This window comes from Centropristis striata, chromosome 20 (assembly GCF_030273125.1).
Source record: "Centropristis striata isolate RG_2023a ecotype Rhode Island chromosome 20, C.striata_1.0, whole genome shotgun sequence".
Classification (NCBI taxonomy): domain Eukaryota; kingdom Metazoa; phylum Chordata; class Actinopteri; order Perciformes; family Serranidae; genus Centropristis; species Centropristis striata.
The window spans coordinates 3,301,617-3,321,286 of NC_081536.1; the positions used below are offsets into that span (position 1 = coordinate 3,301,617).

The 19,670-nt window shown below is 37.5% G+C and overlaps 1 protein-coding gene across 1 annotated transcript in view; it reads left to right on the forward strand.

Moving 5' to 3' along the window:
- The window catches only part of ttc7a (tetratricopeptide repeat domain 7A), a 94,515-nt gene extending 86,388 nt beyond the window's left edge, over positions 1-8,127 (forward strand). The window contains exon 21 of the mRNA XM_059359251.1: positions 5,244-8,127. Within this exon, the coding sequence (XP_059215234.1) occupies positions 5,244-5,462 (219 nt within the window). The 3' untranslated portion in view covers positions 5,463-8,127. The remainder of the gene's footprint in view (positions 1-5,243) is intronic.
- The last annotated feature ends 11,543 nt before the right edge of the window (positions 8,128-19,670 follow it).

Genomic DNA, 19,670 nt, shown 5'->3' on the forward strand with positions numbered 1-19,670 from the left:
ATAACCCTGTTTGCACATCCTGTGACAGGTTTTTTTTCGTACCCAAGAGTTTCGATCTTCCTCTGTGTTTTCCTCACAGCAGCACTGAGGAAAAGGAGAACGGAGGAAGAGAGAGATGGAGAGAGAGAGAGAGTGTGTGTGTGTGTGTGTGTGTGTGTGTGTGTGTGTGTGTGTGTGCTTTTATTGAAAGTTGCATCAGAGCCCCTAGACAGCTATGTGAATTTCAGCCCAATTAATCTGGAGCTTGTGAGCAGAGACTGCATAACAAGACTCGTCTGTCTGACCTCAGGCCAGCTCAGTGTGTGTATATGTATGTGTGTGTGTGTGTGTGTGTGTGTGTGTGTGTGTGTTGTGTGTGTTGAGTGTGAGTGTAACAGATAGTCAAAGTAAGGAAGGGGATGATACTGTGCAAGAGAGGCTGCCTGTTGTCACCTTGAGTGTGCATGTGACTCTGTCCCTTGTATATGTGTGTGTGTGTGTGTGTGTGTGTGTGTGTGTGTGTGTGTGTGTGTGTGTGTAGACAGATTTGACTCCATGCTGTTGGTCAGTTGCGTGACAGCCCTTTCTGCCGGGCTCCCGAACACACCGCACCCCAACTGAGCGGAGCTCCGGAGAGACAGAGCACACTTAGACATTCACACAAAGTTCTGCACGACCTTTAACATGGTGACAGCAGATATCATCCATAATATCCTTCTCTGTCTCCCATATATACTTTTTTTTTACACACACACCCTGACAGTGTACACTTTTTCCTTCCCACACATCAGTTTGAACAACCATTTACCCAGTCCATATACCCATAACCCATACAGTGAGCATGAAATGCCTGCTCATTCCTTTCCTTCCTCAGCTTTTTGTGCTCGTTCATATACAGTACATACATTCATACAGTATAAAATCAGTTAGTGTGGAGATTGCATGCATACCCTGCACTCTTCCTGGCAGAGCCCTGGGCAGTAATCGCCCAGCACGCCACTGCAAATAAGGACTTTGGTATAACATGTTCTATAAAGCAGTAGTTCTCAACCTTTTTAAGTCGCGACCCCCAATTTAACATGCATGTTGTCCGCGACCCCAGAATCTCACACGCACAGTTCAGATCACCCAAAAAAGAAACAAAATGACCAAAAAAAGGAAACAAAATGACCAAAAAAGACACAAATTGACCACTAAATGATCAAAAAAGCCACAAAATGACCAGAAAAGACACAAAATGACCAAAAAAGACACAAAATGACCCAAAAAATAAACAAAATGACCAAAAAAGACACAAAATGACAACAAAAAAAAGACATTAAGTGACCACACTTACACATGAACACTTTAACACAGTGGAGACAGAGCTGACTTCCAAAATGATTTGGCGACCCCCAGAAATCATCTCGCGACCCCAATTGGGGTCCCGACCCCAAGGTTGAGAATAGCTGCTATAAAGGAACATACCAATGTCTTTGAATGTTTTGTCCAATTTAGCACAAACTGTGTGAACTCGTTAATAACCAACCATTTTCTGCCTTTCAACAGAACTGCTGGGTTCAATTTTAATATGTAAGAAAAAACACTTGAAACTTGCTTGAGATGGGTGATGAGCAGTGTTACTGTTACTGTATTCAGTAATAATAAATCAATGCTACAAATTCAATAATTGTAATTCAATAATTACATTACATTTACTAATCCCAGCAATGCTTCTGACACAATCTGGGCATCAGCTTGGTCATTTATTTGCTGGGAGTTTGCTGTATGGTTGATATCTGCTTGGTCTCTCTTGTTAGACAGAAAATAATAAAGAAAAGAAAATTTGCTATAAGTTAAATTTTACTTTTACTCAGGCCATTCGTTTAAAATATGAAACTTAAGCTGCTCGTCTATGTTATTCATTTGTGGCATTAAAAGTACAGAAGAGAGGGTATTTAAAAGACAGTTCAGTTACACTTTACACTACACTTTACGTTTATTAATGTTTAATCATCATTTATAAACTGTTTATAGACCATTTAGAATGGTAAATACATAATTTATTAATGTTTAACTAACTTAATCATGTATAAATGGCAAATAGATGTATATTCATTTATAAACATGTCTATTAATGTAAGTTTATAGTTACTTTACCATTAACAAACAATTAAATTTTAATTAATTGTTTATAAATGGTTTTAGTTGCACCCATTTTAATACTTTTAACTCCATATTAAGTATGTTAATGATTTTGAAATGATTCATATACCTTTAAGAAATTGGTTGGAAACATTTAACGATTAAATATGTATAGCACTTTGTAAATGGTTAATAATTGGTTTATAAACCATCTATAAACATTATTTAGTTGGTTATTGTAAAGTGTTACCGACAGTTCCACTGAAATGTACTTTCTGTTGCTCAGCAAAAACAAAAAATATTTCTGTTTTTAGTTGTAACCTTCTGAGGTCAGAGTAAAATTACAAATATAGCATCTAATTATATTTTTTATTTAAGGTCAGATTGATAATTGAAATGGAAAATTGTTTTTTCTTTACTGTAACCTGGTGCTCCAATGTGGTCCAGTGTCCTTTTTTACATATTGGCTGTTCTTAGCGGTCTTGCTAACGTCTACTAGCGCTAACGTTTAGGATCTCTTGGTTTTGATCAAAGTTGGACGATGTGTGAACATCTTCACTGTTCGGTCAGGACTTTTAGAGCGCTGTGTGCAGTCACTGTGGCTAATGTTAAGCTAACTGCTAGTGGAATTGCCAGAAACTGCACTTACTTGAATGGCCACTTGAGGCTGACTCCAAAAGCAAGTAAATAGCCTTTTAAATAGACCAACTTTACAGCAGAAATAAACATGTTTACCGCCAGGTATGAAAAACAGCTTTAGTCTCTGGAGCTAATTTATTTTTATTTTTTTTCAACAATATTTTATTGTCATAACAATGGACGCTGTACAGTTATGGATGTACAGACATTTTTGTAGTTTACCCTCCCATCTACCCCTGTTTTGACCCCTCCATTAATACATAGATTACGTAAAATAAAAAATATTAAGATAAAAGGACAGTTCAGCAAACAGACATTAGGTAATACAATAAAATAAAAATAAAATAAAATAAATTAAATAAGAGCAATAACAAATAAAACAACCCAAATACAGTAAAAATAAAATAAAATAAAATAAAATAAAAATTTAAAAAAAAGTATATATATATAATATATATATATTATATATATAAAAAACATTAAAACAATTTTTTATATATATAATATATATATATTATATATATAAAAAACATTAAAACAATTTTTTATATATATAATATATATATATTATATATATATATATATATAATATATATATATATATATATATATAATATATATATATATATATATAATATATATATATTATATATATATATATATATATATATACACACACACACACATACACATTTAGCATTAACAGATAAACGGTTTGGAGCTAATTTTTTAATTAAATACAGAATATGTGACACGTGGGTCTGGAAATTTTAGAGCTGTCGCACCTTTGATGGTGCTTAGTTGAGTGTCTAAAAGTTTAAAAAAAAAAAAATACAGTTTACCATTTAAAAAAAAGTGAGGGTGTGTGTTGGCATATCCACAGTGATGAAACATTTACTTCTGCATGACCCATTTTTATTTTAATGTTTCCTTTGACCAACAGTCTGTTCTTCGACCCGAGCAGGTTAAACCTAGCATCAACTTTAATTACTGTGTGTGCGACTCCTGACAGACTGCGTCATCTTTCAGCACAGGACTGCTCCTAATCTCGTGATTTGTGGATTTTCTCCCTCCAGTTGTACAATCCTAGTTGAATAGGACTCTAGTAAAGTGTACAGTTGGCTGTTGTTGATGTTTTTGTCATACTAAACTAGTGCACAGGACAGCAGGAATTATAATCCAAGATTTGGATTTTTTTTTTTTTTTTTTGTAAAAAGCCACCATCTGCTTAGTTGATCTTTTCATGTCATGAAAAATGTTTTAATGGTAGATATTTAGGATAAAAAAAACATTAGGGACAAAACTACTGAAGTTAAATGTACTATCACCATTCTGTATTGTGAAAATGAGAGCATGCCATGGGTCAAATTTTAGCCTGTAACTTACCCTAGAAGTGGCCTTAATTCATCCAGATTTTCTCTAAAAACAAACTATTAAATAACATTTTGTACCAACTGTCTGTTTTATTACTTTTCAAGTCCTACACAAACATCCCTAACTCTACTATACAGATATACACTACTGGTCAAAAGTTTTAGAACACACCAACTTTTCCAGAATTTAATTGAAAATTATGCAGTTTAATGTCTCAGTGTACTCTGAAATTAATGCACATTTGCAACATTTAAAATTCTTTATTGAGCATGATAGTGTTTTGAAAGTAAAAAAAAGATTCAAAATCACATTTTATGTTGGACTAAAGGACTAAAAAAAGACACAAAATGACCAAAAAAAGACACCAAAAGTCACAAAATGACTAAAAAAAGACACAAAATGACCAAAAAAAGACACAAAATGACTAAAAAAACACACAAAATGACCAAAAAAAGACACAAAATGACCAAAAAAAGACACCAAAAGACACAAAATGACCAAAAAAAGACACAAAATGACAAAAAAGACACAAAATGACTAAAAAAGACACAAAATGACTAAAAAAAGACACAAAATGACCAAAAAAAGACACAAAATGACCAAAAAAAGACACCAAAAGTCACAAAATGACTAAAAAAAGACACCAAAAGTCACAAAATGACTAAAAAAAGACACCAAAAGTCACAAAATGACTAAAAAAAGACACAAAATGACCAAAAAAACACAAAATGACTAAAAAAGACACAAAATGACTAAAAAAAGACACAAAATGACCAAAAAAAGACACAAAATGACCAAAAAAAGACACAAAATAACTTACAAAGACATGAAAACAATTCAAAAATGAACAAAATAGCCCAAGACTCCATAGAGTTAAGTTGTTAACCCATTTCTTGTTCCCTGAAAAAGGCCTACTTGTATAATTCTGAAATGTACATTATTTTTCAGTTTTGGTTAAGCTTACCTTTTTTTATTTACCTCTGGCAGTTCACCACTTACCTTTGGACCCTTTCAAGCTGTTCATTTGACTTGAACTGCTTGAATTTCAATAAAAAAATGGAAAAATTGGGGTGACCGGTAGTGTATTAATCATATTTTCCTTGTCTTTTATCCATCCGTCCACCCAGGGCCGTCTGCTGGTGCAAACTGGGCGTGTCCACCTTGGGGAGAAGGTCCTGCGTGATGCGGTTCAGGTCCACAGCACCTCCCATGAGGCGTGGAGCGGTCTGGGCGAGGCCCTGCAGTCTCGGGACTGCAGCCAGGCCCCGGACTGCTTTCTGACAGCCCTGGAGCTGGAGGCTTCCTGCCCCATCCGGCCCTTCACCATCATCCCCAGGGAGCTGTGAGGGGCCTGGGCTGTGGTGAAGGTTTCGGTCCGGGTTTTATGGATGTAGCCTCTTGCTACAATTGATGCAGATTCAGTGAAAAGCACTGTTAGGTAGACAGTGTTCCTTAAGAAGCATGACATTTTGGGAGGTAGCCCTATTTTCTTACTTGTCGAGAGTTTGATGAGATGATCAATACCACTTGTATCTGTCTATTAAATATGAGGCTACAGCCAGGACCTCTCCTACATAGCAACCTTGACGCGGTAGAGAGAGGCCCAGGGACGTATGCCAGATGGGAAACGGAAAAAAACGGAACCAAAATGACCAAAAAAGACACAAATTGACCACAAAATGATCAAAAAAGACATAAAATGACCGAAAAAAGCCAGAAAATGACCAGAAAAAAAGACACAAATTGACTAAAAAAGACACAAAATGACCAAAAAAGACACATAATGACTAAAAAAGACACAAAATATCCAGAAAAGACACAAAATGACTAAAAAAAGACACAAAATGACCAAAAAAGAAAATGAAATGACCAAAAAATACACAAATTGACCACAAAATGACCAAAAAAGACACAAAATTACAAAAAAAAGACACAAATTGACCAAAAAAGACACAAAATGACCAAAAAAGACACAAAATGACTAAAAAAAGACACAAAATGACCGAAAAAAGGAAACGAAATGACCAAAAAATACACAAATTGACCACAAAATGACAAAAAAAAGATACAAAATGACCAAAAAAGACACAGAATGACAAAAAAACACACAAAATGACAAAAAAACACACACAAAATGACCAAAAAAAGACATGAAATGACCAAAAAGACTAAAACACATTAACACATGAACACTTTAACACAGTGGAGACAGAGCTGACTTCCAAAATGATTTGGCGACCCCCAGAAATCATCTCACGACCCCAATTGGGGTCCCGCTATATAAGAAATAGTCTCATAATGTAGTCAAACCACAACTACTTTTCATACATTAAACAATCAAGCTAGAGTGTTATTATTGAACTAAAGAGGTCATGCTGGGCAGATTTTTTTTAAATCCTTGGACAAAGCTAACCAACTCCTGGATGTAGCTTGGTATTTAAAAACAGATATAAATGTGGTATCAACCTTCTCATCTGACTTTCAGCAAGAATTGCATCCATACTGCACTATACTGCATTATGCAAAAATCAAAAGTATTACTCAAATCAGTTAATTTTCAATAATAAGGCATGTAACAAAAATCACTTTTAACTAATTGAGCTTTCATTCTCAATTAGTCTAATCGTCCCTTAAATACAATACAAGCATCCCCAGCATCCATTCTTAACAAGTTATCAGATAAAAGAAATGCAGAACATGATTTTTTTCCCCTCAGTGTTGTATATTTATATGAAAAAAGTGTCATTAATATTGGATATCAATGCTGTTGGTGCAGAAAAAGCAACACAGAGCAGTGTATAGAGAGAATAATGCTATAAATCTCCTATGGAGTTATACATACAGTAGCTCTTTTGCAATTAATGACAAATGAGTAATATTATAAGCTATCAGAATTAATGGATATGAGTTTAATGGTTCAGAGATGTGCTGGTCGCGTCTTGAGATAGAATGTATGTTGTTGTATGTGATACATGGATAATGTATAGGCTGTCAGGAACACCAGCAGCTCCACTTCATCTTTATTTTAGCCTTTGATGTATTTTTGATGATCATGTTGATTGACGCAGCTTTCATGTACACACAAACAGCCTCACAGCCTCATCGTCCAATGAGAACTCGCATATTTTTCTAGTGGGGACTTTCACATATCATTCCATATGGCAGTAGTTCTCAACCTTTTTGAGTCGCGACCCCAAATTTAACATGCATGTTGTCCGCGACCCCCGCTCACTGAACACAATCTCACACGCACAGTTCAGATCACCCAAAAAAGAAAAAATGACCTATAAAAGGAAAGAAAATGACCAAAAAAGACACAAAATGACCAAAAAAAAGACACAAAATGACTAAAAAAAGACACAACATTACCAAAAAAGACACAAAATGACTAAAAAAAGACAAAATGATCTAAAAAAGAAACAAAATTACCAAAAAAGTCACAAATTGACCACAAAATAATCAAAAAAAGACACAAAATGACCAAAAAACACACAAATTGACCACAAAATGATCAAAAAAAGACACAAAATGACCAAAGAACACACAAAATAACCCAAAAAAAGACATTAAGTGACCAAAAAGACTAAAATACATTAACACATGAACACTTTAACACAGTGGAGACAGAGCTGACTTCCAAAATGATTTGGAGACCCCCAGAAACCATCTCGCGACCCCAATTGGGGTCCCGACCCCAAGGTTGAGAATAGCTGCCATATGTCATTGTTATATATGTGTGTCACTGTTATATATTAATATATATATATATGTGTGTGTGTTTGTGTGCATGTGTTTTCATACAAAGAGTATATCTTTATATTATGTATCTTCATGCATGTATGTGTGTGTGTTTGTTTAAAAGCCTCCCTCTGGGGTGTTATCAGTCCCCGTTCTGTTTGTTCGGTACAGTAGGCGACTCATCCGCTCATAATGTGTGTGTTGTTTTGTTTTTTTTGACTCATCTGTTCGTAATGCTCCTCCATTATAAACAACAATGGCTTTTAAAAATCACTGCTGGATGCCGCGTCTTCACCTGCCTTGTCACTTGTGACTAATGGACATCACTTCCGAGTGCCTAACCACATTAATGTGAGCAGTGGGACTGGGCTGCCGGCTTATGTAATACTGCCAGCACAGTTTTCTGCCTCCAAACTCCCTCCTCCTCCTCCTATCTCTCTCTCTTTCTACTTCTCTCTCTCTCTTTCTCTCTCTCTTGCTCCCTTCTCTTCTCTCTCTATGTCTCTCGCTCTCTCCTGGCTTGCCTGATGTGATGTGATGTGGCTTGGTTGCCTAGCAGCCATCCCCTTGTTTGAGTAACTGGGGAAGCGGAGAGATATCTGGTCTGCTGAACAACACACACACACACACACACATACACACACACACACACACACACACACTCAGTGAGAGGCAGATAATGCCCCCGTTGTGTGGTTTTACAGGCTTGACAGTGTCTGTTTGATGTCTGCTGTTACCATGTGAGGTATGAGCCAGCTATAATCAATGTCTCAGGATGGTGTAAATTGATTTGTGTTATGGGAAGAGTCGCTGCCTTTGCTCTCAGCAAACCCCTCTTTTTTTTTTTTTTTAACCCTTTTCCTCCCTTGCAGGGCTACAATCTCTCTTTAAACTCCACAATCGCCCACGTTCCCATCGCTCCCAGCATGAAAATCCCCCCCATTCATCAATACTTCGATTTCCGTGCAGGAATTATCGATCACTGTCGCCTCTTTTTCTGCCGTCCGAAAAAAAAAATCTATTTTTACTTTTTCCCTCCCTCGCTCGCCGGCTCTCCCTTGTTCCATCCTTTCCTCATTAGCGCTGTGTGTGACACCTACACAGAGGCTTCGGGAGATGAATGGTCTAATCCCTGTGGGTAAAGGAGTGAAATATTACATGGTGTGCTCACACATGCACAAATACACATTCACACCGACAATGAGAGGCACAGGGACACATTGTGTGGTACATGCTTAGATACACACTCGCGCATACACACATGCCATGGTCTTGACAGCTCTGGTAAAAGGAGACAGATTAATGGAGGAAGCGGCCTGCTGCAAAGCCTCTCAGAATGACGACGGGCAGAGGGAGCTCTATTCACCGGACCCAGCGTCGCCACACACGTATATATACATGAATATATACATTATATACACCTGGGATCAATGAGCAGATCTTAATGTGTATGAGCATCTGCGTCAGCGTGATGTCAGAGCACCCAGGCATGTCGCTCTGGTTACTTAGCATCACAAGACTGTCTGTCTGTGTGTGATATGAGGGTCGGGAGCAACTGGTATCAAGTGTTCAGGTACATTTACTGTACATTTATGCTTGAGGGCTGCCATTGGTCCACTGGCTGCACTTTGACTATGCATTAACTATGCTACGCTATACTATTAGCTATGCATTTGCAGAAAAACAACCTCCCAACACAGCATTATGACATAAGTTGCAGCCATATTGATTAGAATAGTGATCAATATCAAACAACTTTCAATTTCAAGATGAGTATGAGATGAGTATTTCCATTTTTATGTAACTTAAAATCCTACACAACTCATGATGCACTCTTTCACAGATGTAATGCCACTTTAACAATAGAGTAACAATATATTCTATTTACAAAACATCATGAAGGCTTTTTAAAGTTACATTTATTTGTTAAAATTGTGATACGTATTATATTATTTAACATATTTCCTTAGCATATTTAATTGCATATAGTATGGCTTGGGGGAAAGTATCAAGTATTGTGAAGAGCAGTGGTGGAAAGTAACTTAGTACTGTACTTAAGTACAATTTTGAGGTACTTGTACTTTACTTGAGTATTTCCATTTTATGTAACTTTTACTCTACTGCATTTAGAGGCAAATATTTTACTTTTTACTCCACTACATTTAGCTGACAGATTTAGTTACTTTTCAGGTCGAGATTTAACATGAAAACATGATCAATTTAAAGTTATTATACATGTTAAACTCAACCGTATATTAAATAGTTAAAAATGAGCATTATTTTACAAAATGAGACACTGTTTACATAAATGAATCAATCCAAATAATCTAATAATATATAAAACAATCTGAGTGGGTCCATTCTGAATAATAAGTACTTTGCTTAGCATCACAAGACTGTCTGTCTGTGTGTGATATGAGGGTTGGGAGCAACTGGTATCAAGTGTTCAGGTACATTTACTGTACATTTATGCTTGAGGGCTGCCATTGGTCCACTGGCTGCACTTTGACTATGCATTAACTATGCTACGCTATACTATTAGCTATGCATTTGCAGAAAAACAACCTCCACACACAGCATTATGACATAAGTTGCAGCCATATTGATTAGAATAGTGATCAATATCAAACAAACAACTTTCAATTTCAAGATGAGTATGAGAGGAGTATTTCCATTTTATGTAACTTTTACTCTACTTCATTTAGCTGACAGACTTAGTTACTTTTCAGGTCGAGATTTAAGATGAAAACATGATCAATTTAAAGTTATTATACATTTTAAACTCAACCGTATATTAAATAGTTAAAAATGAGCATTATCTTTACAAAATTAAACACTGTTTACATAAATGAATCAATACAAATAATCTAATAATATATAAAACAATCTGAGTGGGTCCATTCTGAATAATGAGTACTTTGCTTAGCATCACAAGACACAAGTATCAAGTGTTCAGGTACATTTACTGTACATTTATGCTTGAGGGCTGCCATTGGTCCACTGGCTGCACTTTGACTATGCATTAACTATGCTACACTATACTATTAGCTATGCATTTGCAGAAAAACAACCTCCACACACAGCATTATGACATAAGTTGCAGCCATATTGATTAGAATAGTGATCAATATCAAACAAACAACTTTCAATTTCAAGATGGTACCACTTTGAGCGTGTGTGTACGTGTCTGTGTGTGTGAGCGCCTGGTATTCAGGTCATGGCGATGTGTGTGCATCTATTCCAACCCTGCAGGGGCATATGGAGGGCACGGGCTGGGTGGTGTCGGTGCACGCCGCCAAGAAGGAAACCATAAACCATCATTGTGATGTCCAAACAAGGCCGGGCAGTCATGGACGGGTGAGGGGTGTGATGGAGGTTATGAGGATCAGATGTGGTTCCATAATCTCATTTATAAATAAAATGAGTGGACGTATACATAATTCATCCCCAGGGGGTACACTGCAGAAAAGCCAACTTGTATTTTTTTGGCCTAAAACAGTGATTTAATTTGGTAAAACTTGGAAATATAAATTATTGACATTTAGGGCAATAATGTAAGTTAGCACAACAAAGGAAGCCAGTTGTCTGCTCAAAAACAAGTTGGTGAGTTGTTGTTACTTATATCTTTAAGTTGGGGTTCACAACAAGGGACGATAGTTCTGATAACTAGCGGCTAACTGATGCTAGCGGCTAACTGATGCTAGCGGCGCTGCTTGTTACAGCTACAAGAGTAGCCATTAGCGTATCAATGCTAACTCAACATTGTGGTCACAACATTAGCTGACATTTCATAGCGGCGTTACAATCGTGCCAGAGAAATTCAGAGTTGAGCAAACTCAAAAACAAAACTTAAAATATTTAGTTTAATTGTCCAACTTAAAATTTTATCGAAGTTTGTTGCCTTGATCTTTTGAGTTCACCCAACTTTTCTTTTTTTACAGTGCAAGTGTGTTGCAGCAGAAAGCGTATGTTGATAAAATAATTGGTTCAAAATGCTGTAAGAACTGCCCAAAGGTGAGAAAATACTGTATATTCTCAGAGATTATTTGGCTTTATATTATGGCATGACTGGAGCACTATCAAAGGATTTAGTACAGTAAATAAATGTTCATGCAGGAATTTCATAGAATGCTTATATAGCTGATGTTTATGGCTACAGGCCAGAGGTGGGACCAAGACATTGTTTTGCAAGTCTTTTCACTTAAGTCCCTCGTCAACAAAGGCAAGTCCCTCTCTGAAACTTTGTGTTTAAAGTCCTACACATCTCATGATGCACTCTTTCACAGAGGTAATGCCACTTTAACAATAGAGTAACAATATATTCTATTTACAAAACATCATGAAGGCTTTTTAAAGTTACATTTATTTGTTAAATTTGTGATATGTGTTATATTATTTCACATATTTTTTTAGCATATTTAATTGCATATAGTATGGCTTGGGGGAAAGTATCAAGTATTGTGAATAGCACTGGTGGAAAGTATTGTACTTAAGTACAATTTTGAGGTACTTGTACTTGAGTATTTCCATTTTATGTAACTTTTACTCTACTGCATTTTGAGGCAAATATTTTACTTTTTACTCCACTACATTTAGCTGACAGATTTACTATTCAGGTCGAGATTTAACATGAAAACATAATCAATTTAAAGTTATACATTTTAAACTCAACAGTATATTAAATAGTTAAAAATGAGCATTATCTTTACAAAATTAAACACTGCTTACAGAAATGAATCAATACAAATAATCTAATAATATATAAAAAAATCTGAGTCGGTCCATTCTGAATAATGAGTACTTTTACTTCAGTAAGTTTTGAATACAGAACTTTTACTTGTAGTGGAGTAATTTCAAAGTGTGGTATTAGTACTTTTACTTAAGTAAGAGATCTGAATACTTCTTTCACCTCTGGTGAAGATAAATCATAGGAGTCACAGGTCAGTTTAGTCTAAAGTGTCAAATTTGTGAGTCGATGTTATGCTGCTGTGCTAACCTGCTTTGCTAACACAGTTTGTGGTATAAAATCTAATAAGCATTAGTGCCTCAATCTCCCTATATCTTACATAAATTGCATATTACAGAAATATGGAACTTTCTTGGGTGAGTATAACCTTACCTACAGCTCCATCACCTATATCTGCCAGCTTTTCTTGGTAGTTTTAAATGTTACTTCCAGTTTTGTGGTCGTGTGTGAGAAAACCATGCTCAGTTTTTTGTCTCCAGTCTTGCCAGCGGCCTCTTCCTCCTGGTGTGTTCAAATCCGCTCCAAAACCTCCAAAAAATGCCTCCACACACAAGTAGACATGTAGCAACTAATAAGTCAAAGGCCAGTCAGTCTGAGCCGGCCTCCCACTGCCTGCCTACCTGTTCATCTAAAAATAATAACCCAATAAAGTTACCAAGTTATCCATGCTTGTAACTTCTGCTGGTGGGAATGGTTAAAAGAACAGTTTGATGTTTTTGGAAATCGCTTACAGTATTTATTTCCTTGTTCATGTATTCACAAAAAAGTCATAGTATAGTATGTCATTAAAGATCACAAAAAGAAGTCATAGTATAGTATGTTGCCAAATTTTTTGAAAAAAAAAATCATAGTATAGTAGGCCTATGTAGTTCAAAATCACAAAAAACTCATAGTATAGTATGTTGTCCAAAATTAAAAATTAAAAACAGTCATAGTAAAGTATGTTGTCCAAATTTTGAAGAAAAAAAAACAGTCATAGTATAGTATGTCATTAAAATCACAAAAAGAAGGCATAGTATAGCATGTTGTCCAAATTTTGATTTTAAAAAATCCCGTTTAGTTTAACTTAGTTTAGTTTAGTTTGGTTTAGCTCAGCTTAGCTTAGTTTAGCTTAGCTTAGTTTAGCTTAGCTTAGCTTAGCTTAGCTTAGTTTAGCTTAGTTTAGTTTAGTTTGGTTTAGCTCAGTTTAGCTTAGCTTATCATATCTTAGTTTAACTTAGTGTAGTTTAGTTTGGTTTAGCTTAGCTTAGCTTAGCTTAGTTTAGCTTATCTTAGTTTAGCTTAGCTTAGCTTAGCTTAGCTTAGCTTTGCTTAGCAGAAACAGAAAAACAGCCAGCCTGGCTCCATCTGAAGGTAGCAAAACCTCCCAGCCTTTCTGGAGCTTTACTCACATAACCCTGCCTGAAACCACAACTTGTTGGTTTAACTTGTAGTTTTTGTACAAATTAAACAAACAGATTTGTAACATTTTGTTCATTAGAGAGCTTAGCGGTTTCTGCATTAGTTTTGGACAGAGCCAGGCTAGCTAGCTGCTTCCTTGTTTCAAGTCTTCATGCTAAGCTTAATCTGAATAACAGAAAATGAGGACAAAAGGTCACTCTTTCAAACACACAATGCAGTCTTTTGCTGTGCAAGCCACATTCAGCTGATAACCCTGTTTAATGATACGGAACAAGTGTTGAATAATTCTCAGCCACCACAATCAGCCTCAGTTTTGGATTTGCTCTGATGCTCATTTATAAGGTTGGCATTGCCAAGCACCGTGCCTAATAACACCGCAGCTTGGCCGGCAGCGTGTTTTCTTCCATCAATCACTCCGGCTCACCTGATCGGCCTCCAGCGCTCTTGGTGCACTTCCACACACGCCACCGCGGTGCCAGCACCATTACCCACTTAAACAATGACCCCCTTGTTCGCTAACAGTCGCCCATTTGAGCTGATTAAACTTTTAAATGTCATTTAATAGAAGCGTAATGTTGCTCCGATGCGTCTGTCAGCAGCTTGAGGGGGGTAAAAGGATACCTGGTCACCCTCCCGGTGTGTCACACTGCCTGCTAAATTCCTCAGCCGGCTAGTCATCACCCTCAGCGTGGGATGTGGTGATGAGAGTGAATGTGACCTGGATATAAAGGGAGCAGCACCTCTGAACCTGCCACCTCTTTGTTTGACCCTCTTTCTGCTGGCTGGAGTCTCTCAAGGTGCTCAGCGAAGGGAGAAAGGGAGACAGCCCGGCCGCTTCTCTGATACTGGGAGGCCATTTTAGTTCAGCACAATGTCAATGACAAACAAAGGCTTCTCTGTTTGAGGGTTTGTTTGTTTGGCGACCTTTTAGCTGCGACTCAGCAACTGATAATGGCATGTGTCCCAACCAGTATTGGATTACGGGTGATTTCATGTAACCTCGCATTCTTAGTAAATTCCAGCGGTCTGCCTTCGTCATCATTCTGGAGTGGGGTCACATTTTCTCAGCATGTTGCTCCGAGTTAGCTGTTAATTTGACGTCCTTGACCGCGGCCCAGCTGTAGCACCGAGTAGCAGGGTCACCTCCTGATGTAAGCTGCCAGAAACACAGATTTACTCCAGACGCCACTGATGTGCTACGCTGCTTCCTGAACGTTGACCGGATCTCATTAAGCTGTTTCCCAAAAAAACGGAGTTGATATTCGTGCTGCCAGTGCGACCTGCCCTGACACCAGATGTTCTCATGACCTTTAAATGATATAATTCCTCTGTGCCAGCACAACTCACTTCTTAATGTGCGTTTAAACTGCCTCCTCACACAGGAAACCACAGATGAAAAGATATTGTGCAGCACCATCCTGATAGCTTTTTCTGCAGTGTTTTGCACGGTCTATGTTTATTTTTCAAAAGTTAGATTTATTATGCTGACAGCAAAAAGGAAGTAGTAGTTTTGCAGAGGTAGTTGCTAGTCCGTAGAAGTGACTTCATGTGTTTGCAGGTTTGCACATCAGTTTGCAAGTGTGTTTTTAAAAAGCAAAGGATTACAAGTGCATGCATTGCATTGTGCGGCTGCGTGCGTATTCTTTGAAGCAATGTGTCTCTACGCGAGGGGGGGGGGTCTTGATTGACAGCGGAAGAGCGGGTGCCTATCCGTGCCTGTGGTCGAGGCTGGCTGTGGGAGATGGAGGGTGTTAAGTCGTCAGTATGAGGCATATGTCAGAGATCAGTGCTGGACCGTGGAGATCACTGAGATGAGAATGGAGGAAGAGCGCCGTGGGTTGAAAGAGACAGAGATTACTGGGGGCTTGGTGCGTTGACCACAGGCAGAATGGCTGCTCATCACACACAAACACGCACACACACACACATTCACATCTCTCTCATTGCGTCTTCCTTTGCAATAAGTGGATACACATGCCCAGCCCTCTAGAGGCTACATGCAAAGCCCCGTGTTAATAAGATTGTCTTCCTCTCCGGGTGGAAGTGTGCGGCTCCTTTGTCTCCAGAATAATGACAGAGGGAATAAGAGCCCGGCTCTTGAACCTCCTCGAGCTCTTAAGTGTTCTGCAACTGAAGGAAAACAGAGCGGCGGGGATTAAAGTCAGCCAAGTAGATGTGCCGTGATAATGTCTGCACGGCTCGCCCGACTGTTGTCCCAAACAAAACACTTGACTGATGTCAATACGTGTAGAGGAGTAAATGCCTCATTACAATATCTCACAAGTTCCAAAACCCCCATATCATTAACAAAGTGTTATTTAAATAAATCCAGCCTATGTTTATGTCACCTTGCTAAAGTGCCCTTCAGCAAGAGACAAACACAATTAATACAAGCTTCATGTTTGGTTCTCACCACAACTTTCAAAGTCGACTTTCTATCTTCACCGCTTGTTGTCTCTGAAGTCTTAAAGTCATTTCCAAACAACGTCTTGGCATGAAAACACATGCAAGATGTCACACATCTTTGCTATTAATAGCCTGTTTCCTGCAACAGCAACTTACAGTCATTGAAAAAAAATTATAAGACCACCATTTTCCTTCAATTTCTTTGTTCATTTTACTGGCTGGTACAACTAAATGTACATTTTTTTTGGACAAATATAATGATAACAATGAAAAATAACTCATAAGAGTTTAATCTAGCCATTTTTCATGGTTTTCTTGAGAATAACCAAAATCATTTTCAAGAAAACCATGGAAAATGTCTAGATATCAGCTCTTAAATTACACTCTTATGAGCTATTTTTGTTGTTATCATTATATTTGTCTAAACAAATGTACATTTAGTTGTACCAGGCATTAAAATGAACAATAAACTGAAGAAAACAAGGGTGGTCTAATCATTTTTTCCATGACTGTAGGTAAGGCGGCCTCCTGAAAGTGTATTAGTTGACTACTTGGTCGAGGTTTCTTAAGTGGATTTTAAGTCATTTTTTTAATGCTTTTTTCATGCTGAATGACTTTTTCTAAGAAACTTTTGAGCACATCTCTGGTAAACAAGATTTAAAGTGGAGCTTTTGCACAAATCTTTGTGGAGAAACTCAGTTTAACAGATCTGTCGAGGCCTATCTTGAGAACAGCCCTAAACTTTGGTACAAAGTAAAGTAAAGTTCCTGCTGTTGACCCTTCCCCCAGGTTTACTCCTCAATCTGTATCTTGTGTTCTCATTGGCTGTGGCTCCCTGGCAGATTCAGATATTTAACCTGCTAAATATCTTGAATATGTCTGCGATGCATTGATGACCTCTCTGCTCTCATCTTGGAACAGTTTAAACATAGCGTTCCACGGCCGGTATGCAAGCGTCGAGCCAACACCGATCTGGGGTCTGCAAGTTGAAAATCAGGGCTTAAGTCATGTAATATGGAGGAAGCATTAGGGATGTGCTCTGTCAGCAGGATTGACCCACTAATGGAGGTGGTTTGAGATGTTTTGAGCAGCTCTTCACCAAACCTAAATGATTCTGTCACATGCTTTTCCAAACTCAAACCTCTAAGTAAAAGTGGCACCTGTTATCAAGCAGCATGTCTACAGTCTGTTCTCCTAAAAATATAAATCCTATTAAATAGGCGTGTGAGATTAAACTCGAAGATATTTCTTGTCACGTTAAAAATCTGTCTCAAGAGATTTGTGAGCTATCCAAAGTTCTATTTGTGACCTGTGAGGGCAGTAAAAGGAAAAGAAGAAGAGGAGAAGGAGGGGAAGCAGCAAGCAGCCAGAATGATGTTGCAGGGGCCGACGACTCATTAAGAAGAGTAAGAACGAACCGAATTGGCACAGTCCTGCTAACAGGCTAACAGTTAGCTCTGTAGCAGTACAGTGTGTATGTGCTAACAGGCTAACAGTTAGCTCTGTAGCAGTACAGTGTGTATGTGCCAACAGGCTAACAGTTAGCTCTGTAGCATTACAGTGTGTATAAGCTAACAGGCTAACAGTTAGCTCTGTAGCATTACAGTGTGTATGTGCTAACAGGCTAACAGTTAGCTCTGTAGTAGTACATTGTGTATGTGTTAACAGGCTTACAGTTAGCTCTGTAGCAGTACAGTGTGTATGTGCTAACAGGCTATCAGTTAGCTCTGTAGCAGTACAGTGTGTATGTGCTAACAGGCTAACAGTTAGCTCTGTAGCAGTACAGTGTGTATGTGCTAACAGGCTAACAGTTAGCTCTGTAGCAGTACAGTGTGTATGTGCTGCTGCTGCAGGAGGTGTTCACTGAGCGATTTACAACAAGCAACGGGCGGACACTCTGTTCACACAGTTAGCGATGCTGGTTAATTCACAATCACTATGTTTATGATCAGCAGAGATGCCGTGCATAATTAGCCATGCTGCTGTGTTTATGATCAGCTGCTGATGTTGTGCACAGTAAGCGGCAGCGGCCACAGTTGCTTCTCCCGTGTTTAATCCATCGCTTATGTGATCACGATCGAAACTGTCGCTAAGCGATTACGCGACGATCGAAAAATCGTCCCGGTGGCCACTCTTCCCCCTAAAGGAAACATGGCTAGTATTTTTGAACTTAAAAAAAAGAAAGAAATATATTTTATTTTAACTTTCATAAATTTTAGTTTTAATTTCAATTTGTGGAAGAAGAAGTTTATTAAAAGCTCATGCTTACATCATGCATGTAAAGAGTTATAATGAAACATTTCAAAATGCATGTGCACCTCGGTTAAATAAAAGTCTGTTGGTCCAGTCATATATTGTGTCATTGTAGTTTTCTTAAAATCTCGTCTTGTCTCGTTCTCATGAACCCAATATCGTGTCTCGAAACTCTCAAGGACTAGGCTTGTTGTTGACATATCACAAAATGTTTCTGATCAAAGTCTGCGTAACTCTTTGGTCAAGGGTGAAGAATAGGTCAAACAAGCATGTGACTTTTTTATTTTATTTTTTATTTATTGTTGTTTGCACTTAAAAAAACATACAATCATAAAGAAAGAACAGTAGAAGAAACAGTTGCAGGAAAATGCAGGAAAGATCAAAAAGCCCAAAGGGCTTATACGCGACCTTCTCTCTTAAACCTATAAATAACTATACTTTACTTAAATTACATAGCTAGATGAAAATAAAAAATACAAACAAAATATAAACAAAACAAATAATACAAAGCATGTGACTTTCACCCTGGAGTCCACTGTTTGTGTCCCGTGTAAAAGTCAATGGTGGAAAAAGTATTCAGATCCTTTACTTCAGTAAAAGTATTAATACCACACTGTGAAATTACTCCACTACAAGTAAAAGTCCTGCATTCATATCTTACTGAAGTAAAAGTATGTCAAGACTGAACTATGGACCTGAACCCAAGTGCACAACTCTTCAGACCAAAGTTTCAAAATAAAGTTTTATTAAACAAAAATAAAAATAACTTTACAGAGGAAAAACTTTACACTAAGCTCAGAAACTAAAACTCACAATCCTAAGGCTTGACTAAGAAAAAACAAATAAACAAACAGAAAATCACTCTTATGAGGCCAAACTAGGAATAAAAAAAACTTCACTCTTAAAAAACTAAATATCAAAGCAACAAGAACTGCCAATGAAATGGACAAAGGGAGACACAAAGTTTATATACACAAAAGGTAAGGGCACAGGTGGAAACAATCAGGGC